This window comes from Diadema antillarum, unplaced genomic scaffold (genome assembly GCF_040938485.1).
Source record: "Diadema antillarum isolate AM-2024a unplaced genomic scaffold, OU_Dant_1.0 scf00000036, whole genome shotgun sequence".
Lineage (NCBI taxonomy): Eukaryota > Metazoa > Echinodermata > Echinoidea > Diadematoida > Diadematidae > Diadema > Diadema antillarum.
This window is the reverse complement of record NW_027270925.1, coordinates 2,207,766-2,229,052: the sequence shown is the minus strand read 5'-3', so window position 1 is coordinate 2,229,052 and position 21,287 is coordinate 2,207,766. Positions and strand designations below refer to the sequence as shown.

Sequence of the window (21,287 nt, the reverse complement as noted above, 5' to 3'; positions counted from 1 at the left end):
AGATAACTGCATACAAGGCTGTCATCTAACCATGAACCACACTTTTCCTTTGCTTATTTTTTTTCTTTCTCTCTCTCTCTTGCTACAAGAGGCCCATTCACCATCAGATGAGTGGGCAAAATCAATTTTCTCGAGAAGCAAAACTCTTAAAATTGACGTCACTTTATTCACTTTATTTTCTTTTTCATTTTATCTTTTCTTTTGCTGTACAACAAACCCCCCCCCCCAAAAAAAAAACAACAACAACCCGCACACAGCATGAATTACGTAAGCAAGATCTTTTCCCTTGTCAAGCAAAACTGCCAAAAAAATAACATTCCTGTTACATGCCACCCCCTTTTTTTTTCCTTCATGTGCTAGTGATGCCAACGAAGACAATGGTTTGGTAAGTGGTGCTACGGGAATCGCTGCCATACCAGGAGATATCTACACTAAGGTGCTGATGGACAATCCATTCGGTTGGGATCCCACAGGTGAGTCTATTACAAATGCTCTAATGCCACCTCAATAAAGGAAATGGGCATTGACACAGTTCCACGAGGTAAGTAGCCAATTTACTGGCTGTATGTGAAACTCAGTAGAAGGAGATCTCATGTGAGAAAGTATCTTCCCCTCATTCCCCTCCCCTGCCATACTTTGCCATTCTTTCTACACAGTATTTTACAGTATTTTATACAACAGATAATGGAAGAAAGATGTGTAGGTTTTTATGACTGGTTTACTCGATCGGGGCTTTGAAAGTGTTGTTTCTGGTTGCTGATACTAAGCATATTTATTTGCTTCATCTGTTCCACTTAATCCTTTTCAAATATCCAGCATTTTTTGTTTAAATGGTCAAATTGGATAAATCAGGGTTAGATTTTGAAAATGTATAGTGCCATAAAACATACATGAAATTACTGATTTTGCAATTATTATTGAATTTGTAATTTGTTACATCCCTAACTTTGCTACACTTTAGATTGTAAGTCCAAGTATGCAAAAATGCTGTTCAATTTCAGTGTTTTTTTCTTTTGATATCATGTTTGTTTCTCTCTTTATTTTTGGAGGGGGGGGGGGGGGGGGGTGAAGGCGAGGGGCCAGGTGCCGATCCTCCCATAATTCAGACAGCAGCAACCGACACATTTGACCACCATATTTGACAGCTATGCAAATACAGGAAAACTGTTGTTTTATAGGTAACGTTTGCTTACACACACAATTTAAGCACCCTTCATTATCAAGTAGATCACCAAAGTTTGGTGTAAAGAAGAGTTGTCATTGTACGGGATTCACTTATTTTGTGTAACAGTCAGACACCTTAAGAACTGTCACCGATAGTTTTAGGCATTATCAGCCCTCGTCATGATTTTCATGCCTTTTCTTTGGCAGGTGAAATCTGTATCACTTGCTGATACCGTAGTTTTGATATTGTAACTCTTAAAGGTTTCTCTCAACAACAAAAGAATCCAATAAGGTAGCTTTCAGGGACTCTCATATGACCTGACAAATATGTTCGGAAGTGGAGTAGTCAGGACTTAATGGGTCTGACAAGGACTTTCTGTGACACTCGGGGAGCTCACATTGTAACACTTCAAGGAGTTAACTATTAAACATTCAAATAAGAGTGGGTGAAGTGTGTGATTGACTATTATGTACTCGTACTGATGCTTGTGCCAAATGTCATATTAGCCAATACTTTAGGGAAATACGTCACTGCAACTCATATGATTCAAACCTTCTGGAAACTTAATAGTTTTGTTGTTCTTCTGTGCAAATGAAAATATGATGTTGAGATCAGTTGAGAGTAGTTGTTTATACAGAGTGGCAATTACAAGATTTCATTCTTTCTTTTTTTTTTAGTTTGAAATCCTGTGTTATTCAGAGGTTACCTTTGCCTTGGACTTTGTTTAACCTTTGTTTCTCCTCGTGCCCACCTCTACCTTTGGTGCATGTTTACGCAAATGCCAGTGCCTTGTAGTGGCACCTGTTGATGCTCTACTCTCTAATTGGGGCAAAGTTTTACTCTGGTGCTATCTGTACACCATTCTTTACCTTCCTCAGAGGGTGCGACGTCGACTGCTGGTCCGTCGGAACATCAGGGCCGTGACATGGAGAATGAGGAGGCGGACGATGACAAGGAAGAGGAGGAGACAACGACTCTAAAAGTTGTCCATTTCGGGATGGTTTGAAGGCAGAATGCCTCAGTGCATTCGACCTATTTTATTCATGATGCCATACTTTTTGACACGACTCAACTGTACCACAAAACTGTGCCAAGTAAAAGTACACATTAGCTCCCATGTCACATCAAATGTATGGCTCTCTATGGCTACATACTAAGTTGGTCTGAACGTAGCTATTGTGGTCAAATAAATGGTGAAAATTTTAAAATACTGGGGCAAAGATAACCCTCGATTACAGATCTTTAAAAGAATTTTTTGTTGTTTATACGCAAGAGTGATATTAGTCACAATTTCACTTAAATGAGGAATGATGTCATTGCCGTGCAAGTCTCACACTGATGTGCACTCATTTTGAAGGAAATTTTCTTTTCTAAGATTGTAGCATTTTAGCATTGTGCACACTATTCAAAGTTTATTCCATAGCATAGAGAAGGTTAAATTAATCTCAAGAGAACTTTGTATTTCATAGGGCAAAACCAATAGATGGGTTCTGAAATGATGAAATTATCATATCAGCTAGATAGATACATGCTTGAGGTGCAATTTCATTCCATGTTCCGTTTAGGTTTGATGCATATATTATGGACCAACAAAAAATCAGAATGGTAGAGATGTCACCTCAAAACGAGGAACTTAAAGGGGAACGTATTGGAATTTTGAAGGAAATAGGAAACAGTGATATTAGAAAGAAACACATTCGTAATTTGAATGTGGAACTGCACTTCTTGAGATGGGACAGTAATTCTACCAGTGAAATACTAACAGTATGCATTTGTATTTGTATCAGAATGGCACGTCACATACTTCAGCTTAACCCATTGAGGACAGGCTGATTTTGCTACAACACACATTTCCCATAGACACTTGCCCGAGTATACTTGGGACTGGTCTTTGACGGGTTAATTAAGAACATGATATCAAGATGTAAGCTTTCTATGTGCAGTTTCTACATCAAAGGAATGCAGCACAGTAATTTAGCATATGACAAAATATTACTCAAGCATTGCATCAAGACCACACGGTACTCATTCTTACAAAGTACTAAACACAACTGTATGTGCATCAAATAATTGCATCACATGAGTTCTGCTTTAAAAGGAAACAAAAAAAATTTCACAGGTTACCATGTCCTCATGATAAGAATATAGCTCTGAACTTTTGTGAATGAAATGTTATTTGTAAACATGTTTGATTGTACTGAAAAGTATGGCAGCTTGGTATTTCTGTGCATAAAACGGTTGTACACATTTATGCGCATCAGAATAGTGCAGTACTGCACTTGCGCACATACAGTGGTCATGATACACACTTTTTACTTTCATCAGCTTGAAGAAAAATCAGCACAAACCTTCCACACATGTAGTTGCATGCACTGGCTGTTACAGAATGGTCTCACATGACATTCATTACACCGATATTTCAAAGATAAAGTCGTTAATATGTCTTCATTATTACCTCTTCCATAATGCTGTGCCCTTGTGAATCAATCAATTATTGATAAGTATAATTTTGTTGAGAAATGTCAAAGCATCACTTTTTTTATTTTCAAAGTCATGAAAAATAAGATAATTTGGAGAATGAAAATACAACAACCATGTGATTGCGGTAAACATCTCAATGCACAGAGGAGTTTAACCCCCCCCCCCCCAAGAATATCAAATTTGGAGTGTACCATTGTGTATTCTTATGCAGTAAAGTTTGAAGGAGACTTTGGGGAAGTCTTAGTGCGCTATGTGAAAGTGAATGCCACTCCATTTACCATCAGGCTCATCTGCATATGCAAATGAGGTGATGATGTCATCATCTCAACTTGTACGCTTGAACAATGAACAAGCGAAACCACAAAAGTTCCATAAGTTTCTTATTCTATGTGAAATTTGACTGGAACATCCATCGTTGTACTTGATTTCGCTCCTCGTCGTCAGGTCAGTGAACGTTGTTGCAAAGGGGTTTCCCCTTCAGTTTTTTCTGAGGACAATTTATTCTGTCATCATGTGACCAAGCAAAGGAATTACATGAGTGAGATTGCCATTTCAGTGATCACTTGTAGCAGTCATGGTAATACCAACACAAGACTTTGTTTGACATCTTAACAGCTCAATAGCGAGCTTTAGATCTGCGATATGAATGCTGAGTTGCCACTTTTACGGAAAGACTAAATAAGTGAGCAAATGAACAAATAAACTAGAAAAGCACTCAGAGAGCACAGACCTCCGCCAAGCCAGCAACTCATTTCCATCCTTAGACACGCATGCAATTTCCAAAAATAGTAGCCTTTTGTTTATTTCATTGCACAGCGCCTTGCCCAAGCAGAGCACAAGCTTTAGTGTGTGTATGTAAACCTCCAGTGCGCACAGCTTGAACCCCAAGTTCGTTGACCTTATATGCCAAAAGATGAAAAATCCTTCAAAAATCCATAAAAATTTCCGGATCTCTACCAAAGTTGAATGAGATGTTCCTTGTGTCAATATCAACTTTTTATGGAAGTTTCATTTTAATCCATACACAACTTTTTGAGTTATTTTGCAAACAGACAAACCAATGCCGATGATCACTTGACCTCCTCCTTTCTTGATGGAGGTAATGTGTTCTGTGCATTCTGTTCTCTCTCTTTTTTTAGGTGATCCGAGTATCCTTCGGATCACCTTCTGTATCTGTACGGATTCTTTCTTCTTCTTCTTCTTTTTCTTCTTATTTCTCCCCAAAAGTTGTGCAGCGGTTAGCTCAGAAAGTCCTCTTCCTATCAATTTCAAAATTATACCATATATGTATCATGTCCCAAAGACGACAGATCTAATAAAATCATAGCGATCAGTCGACCGTGACGTCACTATGACGTCATTATATGAAAACACATTCTCATTCATATCTCATTAATGGAACGGAATTTTTCAATGAAATTTACGTCACACATAGTTCAAATCAAGCTGATTCTACTCATGTTTTCAAAATTCATCTATACCCTTAAAACGTGCGCGTACGCGCTCGTTGAAATATTTGTATGCTCCAATCGAGCTCAAAATCTTTGCACACGTTTCAGACCATTTGGAGCATTTTTTGAAAAATTGAAAAAATCGGACGGACGCGTACGCGCGCATGCGTATACGCACGCACAGCTCATATGCAATAGAAATTTCCCGTTTTTTCACTTTGATCGGATGTCTGAAATGTCAAGGAATATTTCTACCAAGTTTCAAGTCAATCCGATTCAATATGACGTCATACGGTCCCGTCAAAGTTGAAATTCCGCGCGCGCGTCAATGGCGATACACAGTGCAACTATGCCAAAAACCGCCAATTTTAAATCCGATTTTACTCGTCAGGATGGACGGTGACCCCCTATTTTTATGCCTCCGCCACGAAGTGGTGCCGGAGGCATTATGTTTTCGGGTTGTCCGTCCGTCCGTCCGTCCGTCCGTCCGTCCTTCCGTCCGTCCGTCCTTCCGTCCGTCCGTCCTTCCGTCCGTCCGTAATGAATTTTGTGGACAGGGTAACTACCAAAACATTTTGAGGTATCCTAATGAAACTTGGCATGTATGTGTATTAGGGGGTGAAGTTGTGCCTATCAACTTTTGGGTGCACATGCTCAAGGTCAAAGGTCAAAAGGTCAAGGTCAAATGATTAAAATTTCACTATTTCCCCCATATCTATGCAATGCCTAAAGATATTTTCTTGAAACTTAGTGTATACATGTATTACCCAATTAAGATTCTCTGGTGAAAGTTTGGGGTCATGAGGTCAAAAGGTCAAAGGTCAAAAGGTCAAGTAAAGTGTTAAAATTTTACTTTTTTCTCTGTATCTTGGAAATTGTTCAAGGTATCTTCATGAAACATAGTATATATGCATGTACTGACTGGCAGTGGTTATCTAGGGAATTCAGGGTTCATTGGGTCAAAGGTCAGGGGTCAAAGGTCAAGGCAATACTTCAAAATTTTACTATTTTCCTTATATTTATGCAATGCCAGCAGGATTATTTTGTTTAACTTGATGTATGCATGTATAACCCAATAGAAATTATCTGGGATTTTTTTTTTGCCAAGAAGGTCAAAGTGAAAGTGCTGAACTTACTTCTTTCTCCATATCTCGGAAGTGGCTCAAGTTATCTTGAAACTTAGTACATATTTATGTATGTTCTGCCTGACAGTGATTCTCTAATAAATCAAAGGCCAGATGACAATGATAACAATTTACTGTTCAATACAGAAATTGCACTTTTTCCCCATACCTTGAAAATTACTCGGTGCATAAACTTATGAAAGGGTCAAAGTCAAGTTAAAGTTCTTAAATCCCCAAATACATGCTTTCCTCCAATTCATCCAATTAAACATACACGTGTAGGTCAAGGAAGGTAAACATTCAATACATTTGTGACAAACATGTCATTTTGATATTTTGCCAATTTTGTGAAAATGTAATCACACATTGTCCACATGTACCTGGTACTATAGACCCATTAGGAGAATCATGCATTATGGCGGAGGCATACCAGTCGCCATAGCGACATTTCTAGTCTTTACATATTTTGAAAGCTGATGAGTTGTACATGTCATTTCATGGGTTGGCGATACTGAAAAAATGATGAAAAGATATCAAATTTCTTAATAAAGTAAAAAAAGTAAATTTTCAAAATGACGTCATCAAATTTCAAGTTTACTCGAGCGTATCTCACTAGTCCTTTGTCAATTTTCACCCAAATTTCAGTATGTTGTAGCTTATTAAATGGTCTTTCATTTATATATTAACACAATTTTGATTGGATGACGGCATCACCTCGTAAAAATAGATTGAAAGTAACCTTGTCAAATTTGACCAGTTTACGTGTTATCTCTATGAGAGTGCAGTTTTTCTGGAAATGAAAATTGACATGACTATCTTTATCGAGCACTAGCTCACCTACGCTTCGGTGAATTTCTCCCAGATTTTAATATGTTGTAGCTGAGATTTTGAGCTATCGTGAATGTTCCCTTCGTTTTTTCATACCATGTCGGGATCACGTCAAAAACCTTGCTTGAAATTAAAGCTTATCTTCGATGTATTGAAATATGTCTTTCTTTCTGTAACTTTCTTTGCAAAAAATCAAGAAAAACATACCCTATCACCACCATATTTTGCACATGTTTAGTTCATGTCACGTACATTATTTCATAAGATAACAACTATTTGATCAGACGCCATCTTGGGTATATAATTTAGGGTCAAAGGTCATAAATGTTTCATCCTGTCTCTTGGTGAATACATGTCCTATCTTTCCCATATTTTGCACACGCAAAGACCATGTTACAAGAATCATTTCACAAAATAACCACTTTTTGCTCAGATGCCATCTTGTCTGTGCAAAGTGGGGTCAAAGGTCATTATGTACTTCTTTCTGTATCTTCGTTATGACGTGTTATCTCTATGGGAGGGAATTTTTCTAGATGTGAAAATTGACATGATTGTCTTTATCGAGCACGAGCTCACTTACCCTTCGGTGAATTTCTTCCAGATTTTAATATGTTGTGGCTGAGACTTTGGGCCATCGTCGTTGTGCCCCTTGTTTTTTCATACGATGTTGGTATCACGTCAAAAAACTTGGTTGAAATTAAAGACTGTCTTCGATGTATTTTCGTATTTCTTTCTTTTTGCCACTTTATTTGCACTAACTCAGGAAAAACAAGCCCTATCACTCCCATATTTTGCACATATTAAGTTCATGTCTCGTACATTATTTCATAAAATAACAACTACTTGATCGAACACCATCTTGGGTAGGTAAATTAGGGTCAAAGGTCATAAATGTTTCATCCTGTATCTTGGTGAATACATGTATAATATTTTCCGTATTTTGAACACGCAAAGACCATGTTACAAGGATCATTTCACAAAATAACCACTTTTTGCTCAGATGCCATCTTGGCTGTGCAAAGTGGGGTCAATGGTCAAATATACTTCATTCTGTATCTTCGTTATAGTGTATACGGAATATGGTACCAAAGATGGCAGACCTGACTCCCTTTTCTAATTGAGAATCCAAACATTACACGGCCAATGTCCCTAAACACAGATGAAACCTGTATGGTCATGCCTATTGGGATCAGGACTCAAATCATTGATTTTCGAAAAATCGGATCACCTAATTTGTCAGTGCTGTTGACAAATTCCAAGTCTAGTTCTTTTTGTATATGTACCAAGCAAAAGAAGTTTTAACCCATCTTAAACAGTGTGTGCTGCTGTAGAACAGCAAATTCTGTCCTCCAGTGTATGGTAAACTGTACCTGCAATTGTAACCTGTATGTAAACCCACGTGGAAGAGATTTTTTCAAACTTGAATAGTGTTAAATGAAAACACAAGAGTTGGTTCTGGCCTGATACAGTACTTCGCAATATGTGCCTACTCAAAGCCAGGGATATTTCTATGCTTCTGAAGTTATAAAAGAGATTGGGATGATTTGGTGATGTGATTAAAGACCCAAGTTAAACTGTTCTAATACAGCCATTCCTATCATCATTGGGACACTGTGTGTGTGCACAGAGTTTAGAAAACATAATCTCTATTTAACTGTACCACTGTACTATTCTAAAGAGGGATACATTTGTCATGTTTCCTTTTATGTGAAATACATGTACATCATTGTGTCAATGCTGTAAAGAATTAATTTGTCATTTATGTGTGTAACATAAGTTTGTGGAATTGTATATATACTTGTATATTCAGAGTCATGAATAAATTAAGAATATCTTTATGCTACCAATAAGTGCTTGTTGGCATGTTTCTTGATGTATAATTGGCTGGTTTATGCCTGTACAGTGAAGGATGGAATGGGATATGATGTATGTTGATGCCAGCTTAACTTGATATATAGATAGAACAATTGATTCTGTATATATTGTTGCAAATGTCAGTGGCTTCTTGTGCAAAATCATTATATTTTACATTTATATTTCCGCACATTTTACAGTGTAGTTTGATGGTAGCAGCACAAGGGAGGTGGGGACGTTAAATCAAAGGCTGAAACCAGAAATTATGGCAATTTATGAACGTCTGAGGAAAAGATCAAGCAATCAATTTAGATATAGTCTAAATGCAGTGGAATCTATTTTTTCTCTTTTTTTGTAATTTATAATGAGGTTGACAACTAGTGGAATTGCTGGCCCATTATGCCTTCTAATACAATATTTCAATGCCATTTTCATTGTATGCAATGACGTTAGTAGATGTTAATTTGCTACTGCAGAATGCTATAGCTTTCATTGCTTTCTGTCATCTCCGACTCCGTTTTTCTTCCGCCCCTGTATACTTCCCACTTTCCTTCACATCCCAGCTTTACCTTTTGCAGTAATTATGGATTTATGATATGACTTTCACTTATCTACCAGATACATATTCTGCACACTGGCGTAGCCAGGGGGGGGGGGGGGGGGGGGGGGGGCGATGGGGGCGATGGCCCCCCCTAACATTTGGACCGGGGATTTGGGAGGCGGAAAAAAAAATGCGTGTACAATGCATGCACATGAAGCGGGTCTCCTTTGCAACCTTTCATCAAATAAGATATTTTTTTTGAATATTTCACTCAAAGTGTGCACCAGATCGTTGAATTTCAATTCAAAATATGCAAAATCTCTCGTGCTTGGGAGGGGGATACCCCCTCCCAAACCCTCCCCCTCTGTGCCTCTTTCCCTAGCTTAGTACACTTTTTAGATTTACTAAAAAATTATGAATAATTCTGAGTGCACAACACTTATCACTTATATTCCGAAAACTCAAGGTTCCCTCGTGTATAAGGGGAATTTCCCCTTTTAATCGACCCTTTCCTCCCTCAGTCCCCCCATCAGTTTTTTTGTTTGTTTGTTTGGTTTTTTTTTTTTGGTGTGTGTGTGATTTCCCAAATGTTGATTCCATCAAATATGCGTAGACGAGATATCTCAATTTCAACCTTTAAAAGGCAAAAGCTCCAAGGGTGGGGAAGGGTGGGGAAGGGTGGGGATAACACTCGCCCACGCCTTCTCCTTGCTCGCAAGCCCCTCCCCCCCCCCTTCCGCCATGCATAGAAGCAGACTGTGGCTATACCCAGATCGCTTTATTTCAATTCTAAAAACGCAAAAGCTCCGCGAGCGGGAGGAGGAATCCCCCTTCCCCTAAGCTCTACCTCACTAGACTTTATACATACACACAGATGGTGCACATTCGGAATAAGAGCTAAATTCCGTGATTTTCTCACTTCGATGAAAAAGTATTGCACCAAAAATTTTGCAACAGATCGCTGAATTTCAGGTCTGAAAACGCAAAATCACCTTCGTGTGGGAGGGGATATGCCCCTATCTACACCCTCGTGTGCATGCTTTTTCTGTTTGACTGCTGAACAGACAGTGTTCATGATATTATACAGTGTAAGAATTAATACAAGAAGATTATTTAAATGATACCATTTTATAGGCAAATTGTTCAATGATAATCTACACTAAAATATACTGCTACCTTCAACAAGGGGGACTGTTTCACGTCGATAAAACGCACAAAAACATGCATCAAATTGCACCATTTGCAACATCAAAATGCAAAAAGTTCTCACCGTGGGAGGGGGGACAGCCCCCTCCCACACCCTCCCCCTCCCCCTTCACTCGCTCCGCTCGCTCGGGTTCAGTCGCGTTCATGATATTCAGAGAAAAGAAGTAATACAAGAAGTGTATCTAAATAAACATATTGTACCATAAGATATAGGCAAATTGTTCAATGACAATCTACATCAAAATATACTGCTACCTTAAACAAGTGGGACTGTTTCACGTCGATAAAACGCGCAAAAACATGCATCAAATTGCACCATTTGCAACATCAAAATGCAAAAAGTTCTCACCGTGGGAGGGGGGACACCCCCCTCCCCCTCCCCCTTCACTCGCTCCGCTCGCTCGGGTTCAGTCGCGTTCATGATATTCAGTGAAAAGAATTAATACAAGAAGTGTATTTAGCTTATACCATTTTATAGGCAAATTGTTCAATTCATTCATTCATTTTTTATTTCATTTCCGGCCAAACCATATAATATGACATTGCATATACACAAAGTCAGTACAAAGTAACTTTTACATGTCCAAATGAAATTTAAATACACGTCATTTGTTTACATGAAACAAAAAATATATTTTGGTAGAAGAAGTACAAGGACAAAATGTGACTGAATCATAACAAAGAAAGGGTCGGAAATGGAGGGGACTGCTAAAAAGCCAAGCTTGTAGAATGCAGTCCCCTCGGAGTCGCTTTATAATAGTAATACACGAGACATTTTAACATAATCCACGGGAACCAGAACACAAAACGAGTACGCACTCAAACGCACACACATATAACACAGTAACAAAGCAGCTCTCTTACATACACGTGGAAAGGATAAAAAGGAGATAGAAAGGGACAGGAAGACAGAGGGAAGGGCAAAGGAGAAGAGTATTGGGGGTCGATGCAGGACACAGGAAGTTGTTTTCATATGAATGATATAACATAATGGTTATGAAATAAAGTAAACAAAATAAAGGCGTTAGCAGCAAGAGAAATCAGTTAGGAGCTTTCAGAATGCAAATCCCCAGTAATATAAGAATTAATAAGCATTTTCTTTAATTTTAAAGTAAAAGTGTTGAAACTTAGAGATTCTTTTATACTGCTGTCAAGGGAATTCCAGAGTTTAGGTCCAGCGAAGGAGAATATAGACTTTGCAAAAATTGTCCTAAACAGTGGTAAATGGAATTCATTGGTTTGTCTAGTGGGGTATGAATGTACAGTTTTATTTTGGATAAACATAGAGTCAAACACCAAAGGAAGGGAGTGATTTATTAATTTGTACATAAACTGACCTAAATTCAAACAATATAAATCCTTAATTTTTAAAATATTATTTTGATGAAACAAGTCATTAGTATGACATCTCCACGATTCTCTACAAATGATACGAAGAGCTTTTTTCTGCAATAATAATATTCTTTCTAAATATGAGGAGTAAGTGTTGCCCCAGGCGAGAATGCCATAGTTCAGATAGGGTAAGATCAAAGATGAATATAACATTAACAAAACATTTTTCGGAAAATAGAATTTAACTTTATTGATAACACCCACATTTCTAGAAATTGTGCGGCAAATTGAATCGATATGCAAATTCCAGGAGAGCTTATTATCAAGAGTCAAACCTAAAAATTTAATTGAGGAAACTTCTTCAATGGCTATATTGTCTAAATAAATATTCTGAGATAACTTTTCTAAAGAATTACTGAAAAGCATACATTTAGTTTTTTGAAGATTAATTGACAATTTGTTAGCTCTAGTCCAATAAAGTAACTTTTTTATCTCGATGTTCATAGAATCGATCAAATACACTGGATCAGAGCTAGAAAGGAACACATTTGTATCATCAGCAAATAATAAAAAGGAAAGAATACTTGATGAATTTATGATATCATTGATGTAAACCACAAATAAAAGTGGTCCAAGTAAACTTCCTTGCGGTACACCACAAGTGATATCATGCATAGCAGATTTGTGACCATTAATATAAACAAATTGTTTGCGATTGGTAAGGTAACTCCTGAACCACTCCAAGGCCATGCCACGAATACCATAATGAGATAATTTGTAAAGGAGTATTTTGTGGTCAATGGTATCGAAGGCCTTGGAGAAGTCCAGGAACACACCTATAGTATGATGATAATTATCATTGGCTTTGGAGACTTTGTCTAGGAAAGTGAGAACTACATGGGATGTGTTGTGTTGTTGCCGGAAACCAAATTGATTATTTGAAATAATCTTGTGCTTATTGAGAAAATCCAAGAGTCTAAAATGTACAACTTTTTCTAATAATTTAGAGATAATGGATAACAAAGATATTGGTCTATAATTACTGATGTCTTCCCTATCCCCTTTCTTAAAAATTGGAATAACCTTAGATACTTTCATTTCCTCGGGGACAACACCATTACTTAAAGACAAATTAAACACATAAACCAAAGGATCCACAATGCAGTTTATAATGTGTTTTAAAAGAACATTATCAATATTATCATAACCAACACTTTTTTTACTCTTTAAATTCTGAACTATATCAATTAGTTCATTCCGGTGAGTGGGAGCAAAAAAACAGGAGCTAGAATTGGGCGTATGTAAAAAATCGACAAATAACTTTTGGGACTTGGGAATCTTTCTAGCAAAACTATTTCCTATTTGTGAAAAATATTGATTGAAAACATCAGCTATAGACCTGGGGTCAACAATAATAAGATCATTATGTTTGATTGTAGTAATACGGGATGTTGGTTTGTTTCTATTAATGGCAGAATCAATAACTTTCCAAGTATTTTGGATATCATGTTTAAAATAATATATCTGGTCACTGAAATATTTTCGCTTTGCACAACGCAAAATTTGAGTGAGAACATTCTTATATGAAATATATTTATGACGAGATTCCTCAGTGTGTTTAATTTTATCGGCATAATACAAATTATTTTTTCGGTTAATTGACCGCAGCAAAGACTTCGATATCCACGGAAGTCTCGGGGATCTTTTATAATTGCTATTATTTTTCTTAACTAAAGGAACATGGTCGTCTAAAAGTGAATTCAATTTTCTCATGAATAAATCATAAGCATTATTTGGGTCCTCAGCATCATATACCTCAGACCAATCTACTTCATTAAGGCCATTTTGCAACCTAGCTACATTATCGGGGGTAATCTTTCGAAAATACATTGCAGAGGAATTCAGATTACGTTTGCGATTATAAGGAATATGGGTAAATATGGGGTAATGGTCGGACAAATCTGATAAAACAATGGCAGAAAAGGGTAAGGGGTTAATATTGCAAAATATGTTGTCAATTAGAGTTGCTGAGTGATCAGTTACTCGAGTTGGCTTTGTTATAAGGGGTAAAAAGGATGAGGACATCATAATATCTAATAAATTCTGAGCTGAGTTTAATGTCTGAAACTTAGATAAATCTATGTTAAAATCTCCCACGATATAACAATCTTTATTGTTGAAAAGTGGACTTTGCAGTAATGATTGCAAATAACTAAAAAAAACCTTGCATCTCAGAATTAGGGGGTCGATAAATGACTACTACAAGTATATTCCTAGAACAAGGCACGTTAACTTCAATAAAGAGTGATTCTACAGCTTCACTCATGCAGTTCAATCCACTGTGAATAATGTAATCAAGGTCTTTCTTTACGTATAGGGCAACTCCTCCGCCTTTCTTGTGCTGACGACTGTTTTCTATGAAGTCATAACCGGGAAGAGAGAACGTAGGGATAGAAATCGGACTGATCCATGTTTCACTCAGTCCAATTACAGAGAAAGATGATTTATGAATGTCATTCATAAAACAGCAAAAATTATCGAAATTACGATTCAAACTCCTTATATTGAGTTGCATCAAGGAAAAACCTTGAGATGATTCAGTTAGAGCTTTGAATTGATTAATTGTAAAATATTCAGAACTAAGATATTGTTCATTATCATCTCCACCAAAAGCTACACTTCTAATATGAGAATTAAAATCATAATTTGCGTGGAAACATTTACTGTCGGATTCATTCATTGCATGAGATACCGAGCCATGATTAAACATATCAAAAAAATCTTCATTGTTTAGAGAGTGAAAAGGAAAATTCACAATCTGTGACGTACTATCCATCATAAATAAATGGAATTACAACATCCGCTGGTGGTAAGAACAAAGGTACATTCAAGTGTACGAGGCAAAGACCCAGAGAGAAGTGCAGAAGAAGCAGGGGCAGAAATGTAAGTGATATACGGAATGCAAGAGAGCGGCGCATCGACATTTTGAACTCACAACACAATACTAGACAAACACACGAAAAAAATAAGCGAAACAAGGAATACATGTTACATAATGGTAGGAGTAGAAGCTATGAATATAAACTATATACACACTCGACATACAAGGAACTGCCGCCACTCGCTAAAATTGATGAATGTCTGGAGGGTACAAATGCAGTGGAATACACTGGAATGTAATGTAAGCACTGTGATACAATACTCAAGTCTGTGACTTACAGACCATGGAATTAACTAGGTGTTATATAACAACTGCGGAGCAGTAGTGAAACGTGGGCAGAGAGAAAAAAAAAAACACACAGATAATTAAAATTATCAGTGAAGACGATTTATATCCCTGTCCCGAGTGTTGCTTTAGAGTAGGTGATATCATGAGGGCAATGACGTTAATACCAAATACACCGAATTTAACCTTCATACCTTAAATGGTCTATTTAAATACATAGGTGAGTGGTTACCATGGCAACACATTTTCCTTATACTAACACATTGGTGTCTTGCAAAACTACGCTTCTAAATCAAAATACATGCTAAATTTGACTTGAATTGCTTGAATACTGTAGGTGACACATTATACAGACAGTCATCCTGCTGTATTTACGTATTCAATGTCATGCCTTATGATGAAGAGTAGCAATATACATGTACAATATGATGACATACGAATTGGCTTTAGCTTGTACGATGGATGTGAAACAATACTTTTCAATTATTCATAACTCTCATTAGGCAGTTAATTAAAGAGGGTGGAGAAGATAAAGAACCCAGTTGGTTACCTGCATTTCGCCTCAAACTATCTGAATCACAGAAATTAACTGAGTGATGTATATTATCTGCAATATTGGAATGTGGGTAGAAAGTTAAAAAAAGCAACTATCTCTACACACAGACACCGGTAAATAAAGGTACTGTAGCTGTAACTGCGGAATGCCATCTTGGAGGAAGTATAGTTCAATCACAAGCATTTGGAGTAATAAAAAATGAAAATAAAAAAATCGGTTATAGCCCTAACAATATAACAAGCTCACAGGTATGAAACAAATAGGCCTAATGTTTATACGATGTGCTTTAAAAAGACAGTTCCGAGGGAAATTGTCGCAGTGACAGTGCGCCAGGAAAGAAGACTACCCAGTGAATCAGTCAATCAGATTATTACGGTATAATACCAAAATACCAAAACATGAATTAGCAAGGAAAACACAACAACAAAAGAAAAGTAACTGTCCTTTATACCACAAGGTGTAAAAGAGGATAACATTGGGCGATGTAGTACAGGTCATAGATGAAAACAAGACGACATTTAAAACCTTAAAGACTTGCACGGAAAAAAAGATGTCCAATTTACGAATGGTGATGTTCGATCGATGCATAAGCTGATCGTCGGGCATATAAGAGAAAAACACGTGGTACAAATGTAGTGCATATCCCCTCAAGCTGGCCGGTATGGCAGGGGAATACACCGAATAATGAAAACAAAATTCTGATATTCGAAACTGTTATTGCGATGCAGATGAAATTTGGAAACAACTCGTATGGTTTTAGCATTTGTTTCCGTATGTACATCAGTGGTAAATAAAGAGTTGTTCATAATAATTGCAGCTGCACTAATTACTGTCTAAGAAATGAATCGACTCAGGAAACGAATTACAGACAGGTGCTTACTGAAGATCTACATGCATGCATATTGTATGTCTACACGCATACAATATGATATGTAACAGAAAGCATGCATCCGTGTTATCAATCCAAATTTCACAGCTTCAAATTTTATGTCAAAATATAATCAGGAAAAACTTTACTTCCAAATAAAACATTATATCCTGAACTTCATACTCAGGCGATCGATTACAATGTGGTCAAATTATGCCATAGAAAAAAAAAAAGATTGTGTTAATGTATGATGTTCCAGAACGCGTGAGCATGAATGTACAGTCAACAGCGTTCAAGTACTTTGCTTTGGATGGTGGTACTGTAGCCAGAAATGCAATTGCTCGTGACATTCACCTGGTGTTTACCGCATAGGGTGGTTTAAAAAAAAAAAAAATAGCGAAACCCAGGTGGATACCTGCATGCCGACTTGTTGTAAACAGTAATCATGGGCCAGTCGATCAATACCGATGCGTTAAAATTAAACAATAGAAAAAAGAAAAAGAAAAAGTGCTTGCGTTCGTGTAGAATTTCACGGAGCTTCAAACTAGGAATGTACAAGATACAGAGTCATAGAATGCAATTGTACTCTTAGGCATGGTGGTTTTACAGCCAGCAATGCATTTGTTCGTGACATTCACCTGGTGTTTGCTGCATAGGGTCGAAAGAAAGAAGAAGAAGAAGACGAAAAAAAAAAAAAACAAAACGAATCCAGGACCTGTGGTTACATACAATTTTACATATCATCTCAAACTCTCTGAACTGAGATCTGTGTGATTTTTAACTGTCACAAAGCAATCATTACACTGCAATGGCATGCGGGTTCGAAAGAAAAACGACTGAAGTGATTTTTTTTTTCGTGTGTGTACGTGTGTAGGTCAATCACAGCAATAAGGGCATATTGCTCACCAAAGCACCCCCTCGATACAGTAATTAACATTATTATGCCGGTTCTTAAAAACCGGGAGACGCCATAAGTATATAATAAGCTCAGAAGATCAATATGGGTAGGGGAAAAGAGTATATCTCCGAGTAGTAAACACTACAGTCCGTACTATCTTCTGATTAGTTCACATAGTTGGAAAAACTAATAAAAGCTGTACCATTTTTCAAAGAAAAAAAGAAAAAGAAAAAGCGCCCCCTCGATACAATAATTAACATTATCATGCTGGTTGTTAAATACCGGGAGACGCCATGTGTATAATAAGCTCAAAAGATCAATATGGGTAGGGAAAAAAGAGCATAAATATCTTTTTTGAGCAGTAAACATACAGTCATTACTGTTTTCAGATTAGTTCACATGGTTGGAAAAATTGATAAAAGCTGTACCATTCATCCAAAGAAAGAAAAGGAATTCAAAAACGGTCATCGTTGTTCATACATCTGTTTATCAAATAAATGAAAAGCTGGGAAATTTGTGTTATAAGGTAGGCGTGTTTATCAACAAACTATTTGTTGAATATCTGGAAACTACTGTAAAAAAAATAGGTTAGAAAAAAAAAGTTTATTTTCAAGAGTAAAAACTCTTATTGGCTGTGACGGAGACTTGAAACAAACAGAATAGACGTTAATTACCTGAATTACATTCATATCATTATGATAACTCATATCAAATAGGGTTTTGTGTAGGTACTGGAGAAGCCAACAGGCTGGATAGGTGACGCACCAGGTATAGGCCTCATAGCTCTATAATTTTCACTGTGAAATGACGGACACATAAACAACGTGTGAGTTGCACCATTAAATCCAAGTAGTCCAGAGTGAATGTCCTAAACTCATTAAATCGTAATTGTTTCTTATACAATGAATCAAGTCATAACAATCCAACAAATGAACATTTGGTACATAACACTTCAATTAAACATGTCTTTTGACCTGTATACTGTATAGGACATAAGGTCAATCGTCAAAATGACATCCGAACAATCTGCCAGATTACAACCAGGATCACTATGGCCCACAAAAACCAAACAAAAAAAAGTAAGTACATAAATTATACACAGTCTAAGCCTATTTTATTCTTCTTCTTTTTTTTTTTGTAGTTTCCGTTGTGTTATGGGATGAAATTTCAACATGACAGTATGGTTATAGGGCCTAGTCCTCATCAAAGCTCACCATTCATTCTTTGTATGGTTGCCACTCTGTAGCACTCTTTGCTTTGGAGAATAACAGGACCCTGGTACCAACGACAACGATCTTGGTGGAGAGATTTTGTTCCTTCCTGAGCTTATAGGCGATGGCAGCAAGGTTGCCACGCTCAGCCTTGAGAGCCGGAGGAAGGTCGGTGCGCACACTGATTCTGAGCGGCCTGGGCTGAACGATTCCGGGTTGGGTGGGAACGGGATGTCGTGGTCGTTTTTCGAAGGCGGAGAGCACTCGATTCCGTTGGGACATGTACACGAACTTCGCGATGATCGGTTGGGGAGCCTTATTTGCGTCGTTACGCCTCGGAAGTCGGTGAGCGTTGACTAGGGCAACTGACTGGGCTTCTTCGTCGCTCAAGCCGAGACACACAAAAGCTTCTCGGAGCACGTTTTCCACATTTTCTTCTGATTTCTTCTCCAAGCCGTAGAACAGGAGATTCGACTTTCGTTGGTAAATCTCCGATAGCATCAGCTTCTCTTTCAGGGATTCAATCTCCTTCTGGAGTTTCTCCTCCAATAGGGGGAGCCTGCCTTTCTCCTCCAGATCTAATACACGAGCAGAATTATCTTCCACTGCAGCCTCTAGGTCAATCATTTTCTTCTTCATAGAAGATATATCTGCATGGATGTCATCAAGCTTGGCACATACCTTGCTCGAGAAGTCGACGAGTTTTTTCTGCACGTCTGATAGCGTTGGCTCCATGTCCGTTTTGTCACCAGATTGCTGGCGAGACGGTGGCACTGGCGCTGCGGCTTTTTGCGTGGATGGAGGGACGGGTGACTTAGGGCGTGGGCACTGTGCACTGGTACTGGTGGAACGCTGAGATTGACCAGGCATGGTTTTGCGCCTTAAGTCATAGGTTTTCCTCATTGAGAAAGAAGCAAAAAGCAGTAACAAATTGTTCTACAGGTGCGAAAATGTAATTTTACCCCTTTTGCAGCGTCAATAGTTACCTCCAGGCATTGAAAATAGTATTGTTTCTTGAGGAGAGGACGGAGTTCAAAGATGGCGCGTCAATAATAATCTACACTAAAATATACTGCTACCTTAAACAAGTGGGACTGTTACTGTCAATAGTTACCTCCAGGCATTGAAAATAGTATTGTTTCTTGAGGAGAGGACGGAGTTCAAAGATGGCGCGTCAATAATAATCTACACTAAAATATACTGCTACCTTAAACAAGTGGGACTGTTTCACGTCGATAAAACGCGCAAAAACATGCATCTATTGCACCATTTGCAACATCATATTCAGTGTAAGAATTAATACAAGAAGATTATTTAAATGATACCATTTTATAGGCAAATTGTTCAATAATAATCTACACTAAAATATACTGCTACCTTCAACAAGGGGGACTGTTTCACGTCGATAAAACGCACAAAAACATGCATCAAATTGCACCATTTGCAACATCAAAATGCAAAAAGTTCTCACCGTGGGAGGGGGACACCCCCCTCCCACACCCTCCCCCTCCCCCTTCACTCGCTCCGCTCGCTCGGGTTCAGTGGCGTTCATGATATTCAGTGAAAAGAATTAATACAAGAAGTGTATTTAGCTTATACCATTGTATAGGCAAATTGTTCAATGATACACTAAAATATACTGCTACCTTAAACAAGTGGGACTGTTTCACGTCCATAAAACGCGCAAAAACATGCATCTAATTGCACCATTTGCAACATCAAAATGCAAAAAGTTCTCACCGTGGGAGGGGGACACCCCCTCCCGCACCCTCCCCACCTCCCTCGCTCGCTCCGCTCGCTCGGGTTCAGTCGCGTTCATGATATTCAGTGAAAAGAAGTAATACAAGAAATGTATTTGAATAAACATATTGTACCATAAGATATAGGCAAATTGTTCAATGACAATCTACATCAAAATATACTGCTACCTTAAACAAGTGGGACTGTTTCACGTCGATAAAACGCACAAAAACATGCATCAAATTGCACCATTTGCAACATCAAAATGCAAAAAGTTCTCACCGTGGGAGGGGGACACCCCCTTCCCCTTCACTCGCTCCGCTCGCTCGGGTTCAGTCGCGTTCATGATATTCAGTGAAAAGAATTAATACAAGAAGTGTATTTAACTTATACCATTTTATAGGCAAATTGTTCAGTAATAATCTACACTAAAATATACTGCTACCTTAAACAAGTGGGACTGTTTCACGTCGATAAAACGCGCAAAAACATGCATCTAATTGCACCATTTGCAACATCAAAATGCAAAAAGTTCTCACCGTGGGAGGGGGACACCTCCTCCCACACCCTCCCTTCCCCCCTCGCTCGCTCCGCTCGCTCGGGTTCAGTCGCGTTCATGATATTCAGAGAAAAGAAGTAATACAAGAAGTGTATCTAAATAAACATATTGTACCAAAAGATATAGGCAAATTGTTCAATGACAATCTACATCAAAATATACTGCTACCTTAAACAAGTGGGACTGTTTCACGTCGATAAAACGCGCAAAAACATGCATCAAATTGCACCATTTACAACATCAAAAT

General features: G+C 37.9%; 2 protein-coding genes across 2 annotated transcripts in view; one reads left to right on the top strand and one right to left on the bottom strand.

Annotated features, from left to right (window-relative positions):
* Positions 1–2,373, top strand: part of LOC139745185 (WD repeat-containing and planar cell polarity effector protein fritz homolog) — a 75,611-nt gene extending 73,238 nt beyond the window's left edge. Inside the window, exons 23-24 of the mRNA XM_071655595.1 lie at positions 361–473; positions 2,044–2,373. Coding sequence (XP_071511696.1) covers positions 361–473; positions 2,044–2,171 — 241 coding nt within the window. The 3' untranslated portion in view covers positions 2,172–2,373. The remainder of the gene's footprint in view (positions 1–360; positions 474–2,043) is intronic.
* Positions 2,374–18,747: 16,374 nt separating this feature from the next.
* Positions 18,748–19,644, bottom strand: LOC139745173 (uncharacterized). The gene has a single exon (XM_071655586.1). The coding sequence runs from the start codon at positions 19,642–19,644 to the stop codon at positions 18,748–18,750; it is 897 nt and encodes a 298-aa protein (XP_071511687.1).
* Between the last annotated feature and the right edge of the window lie 1,643 nt (positions 19,645–21,287).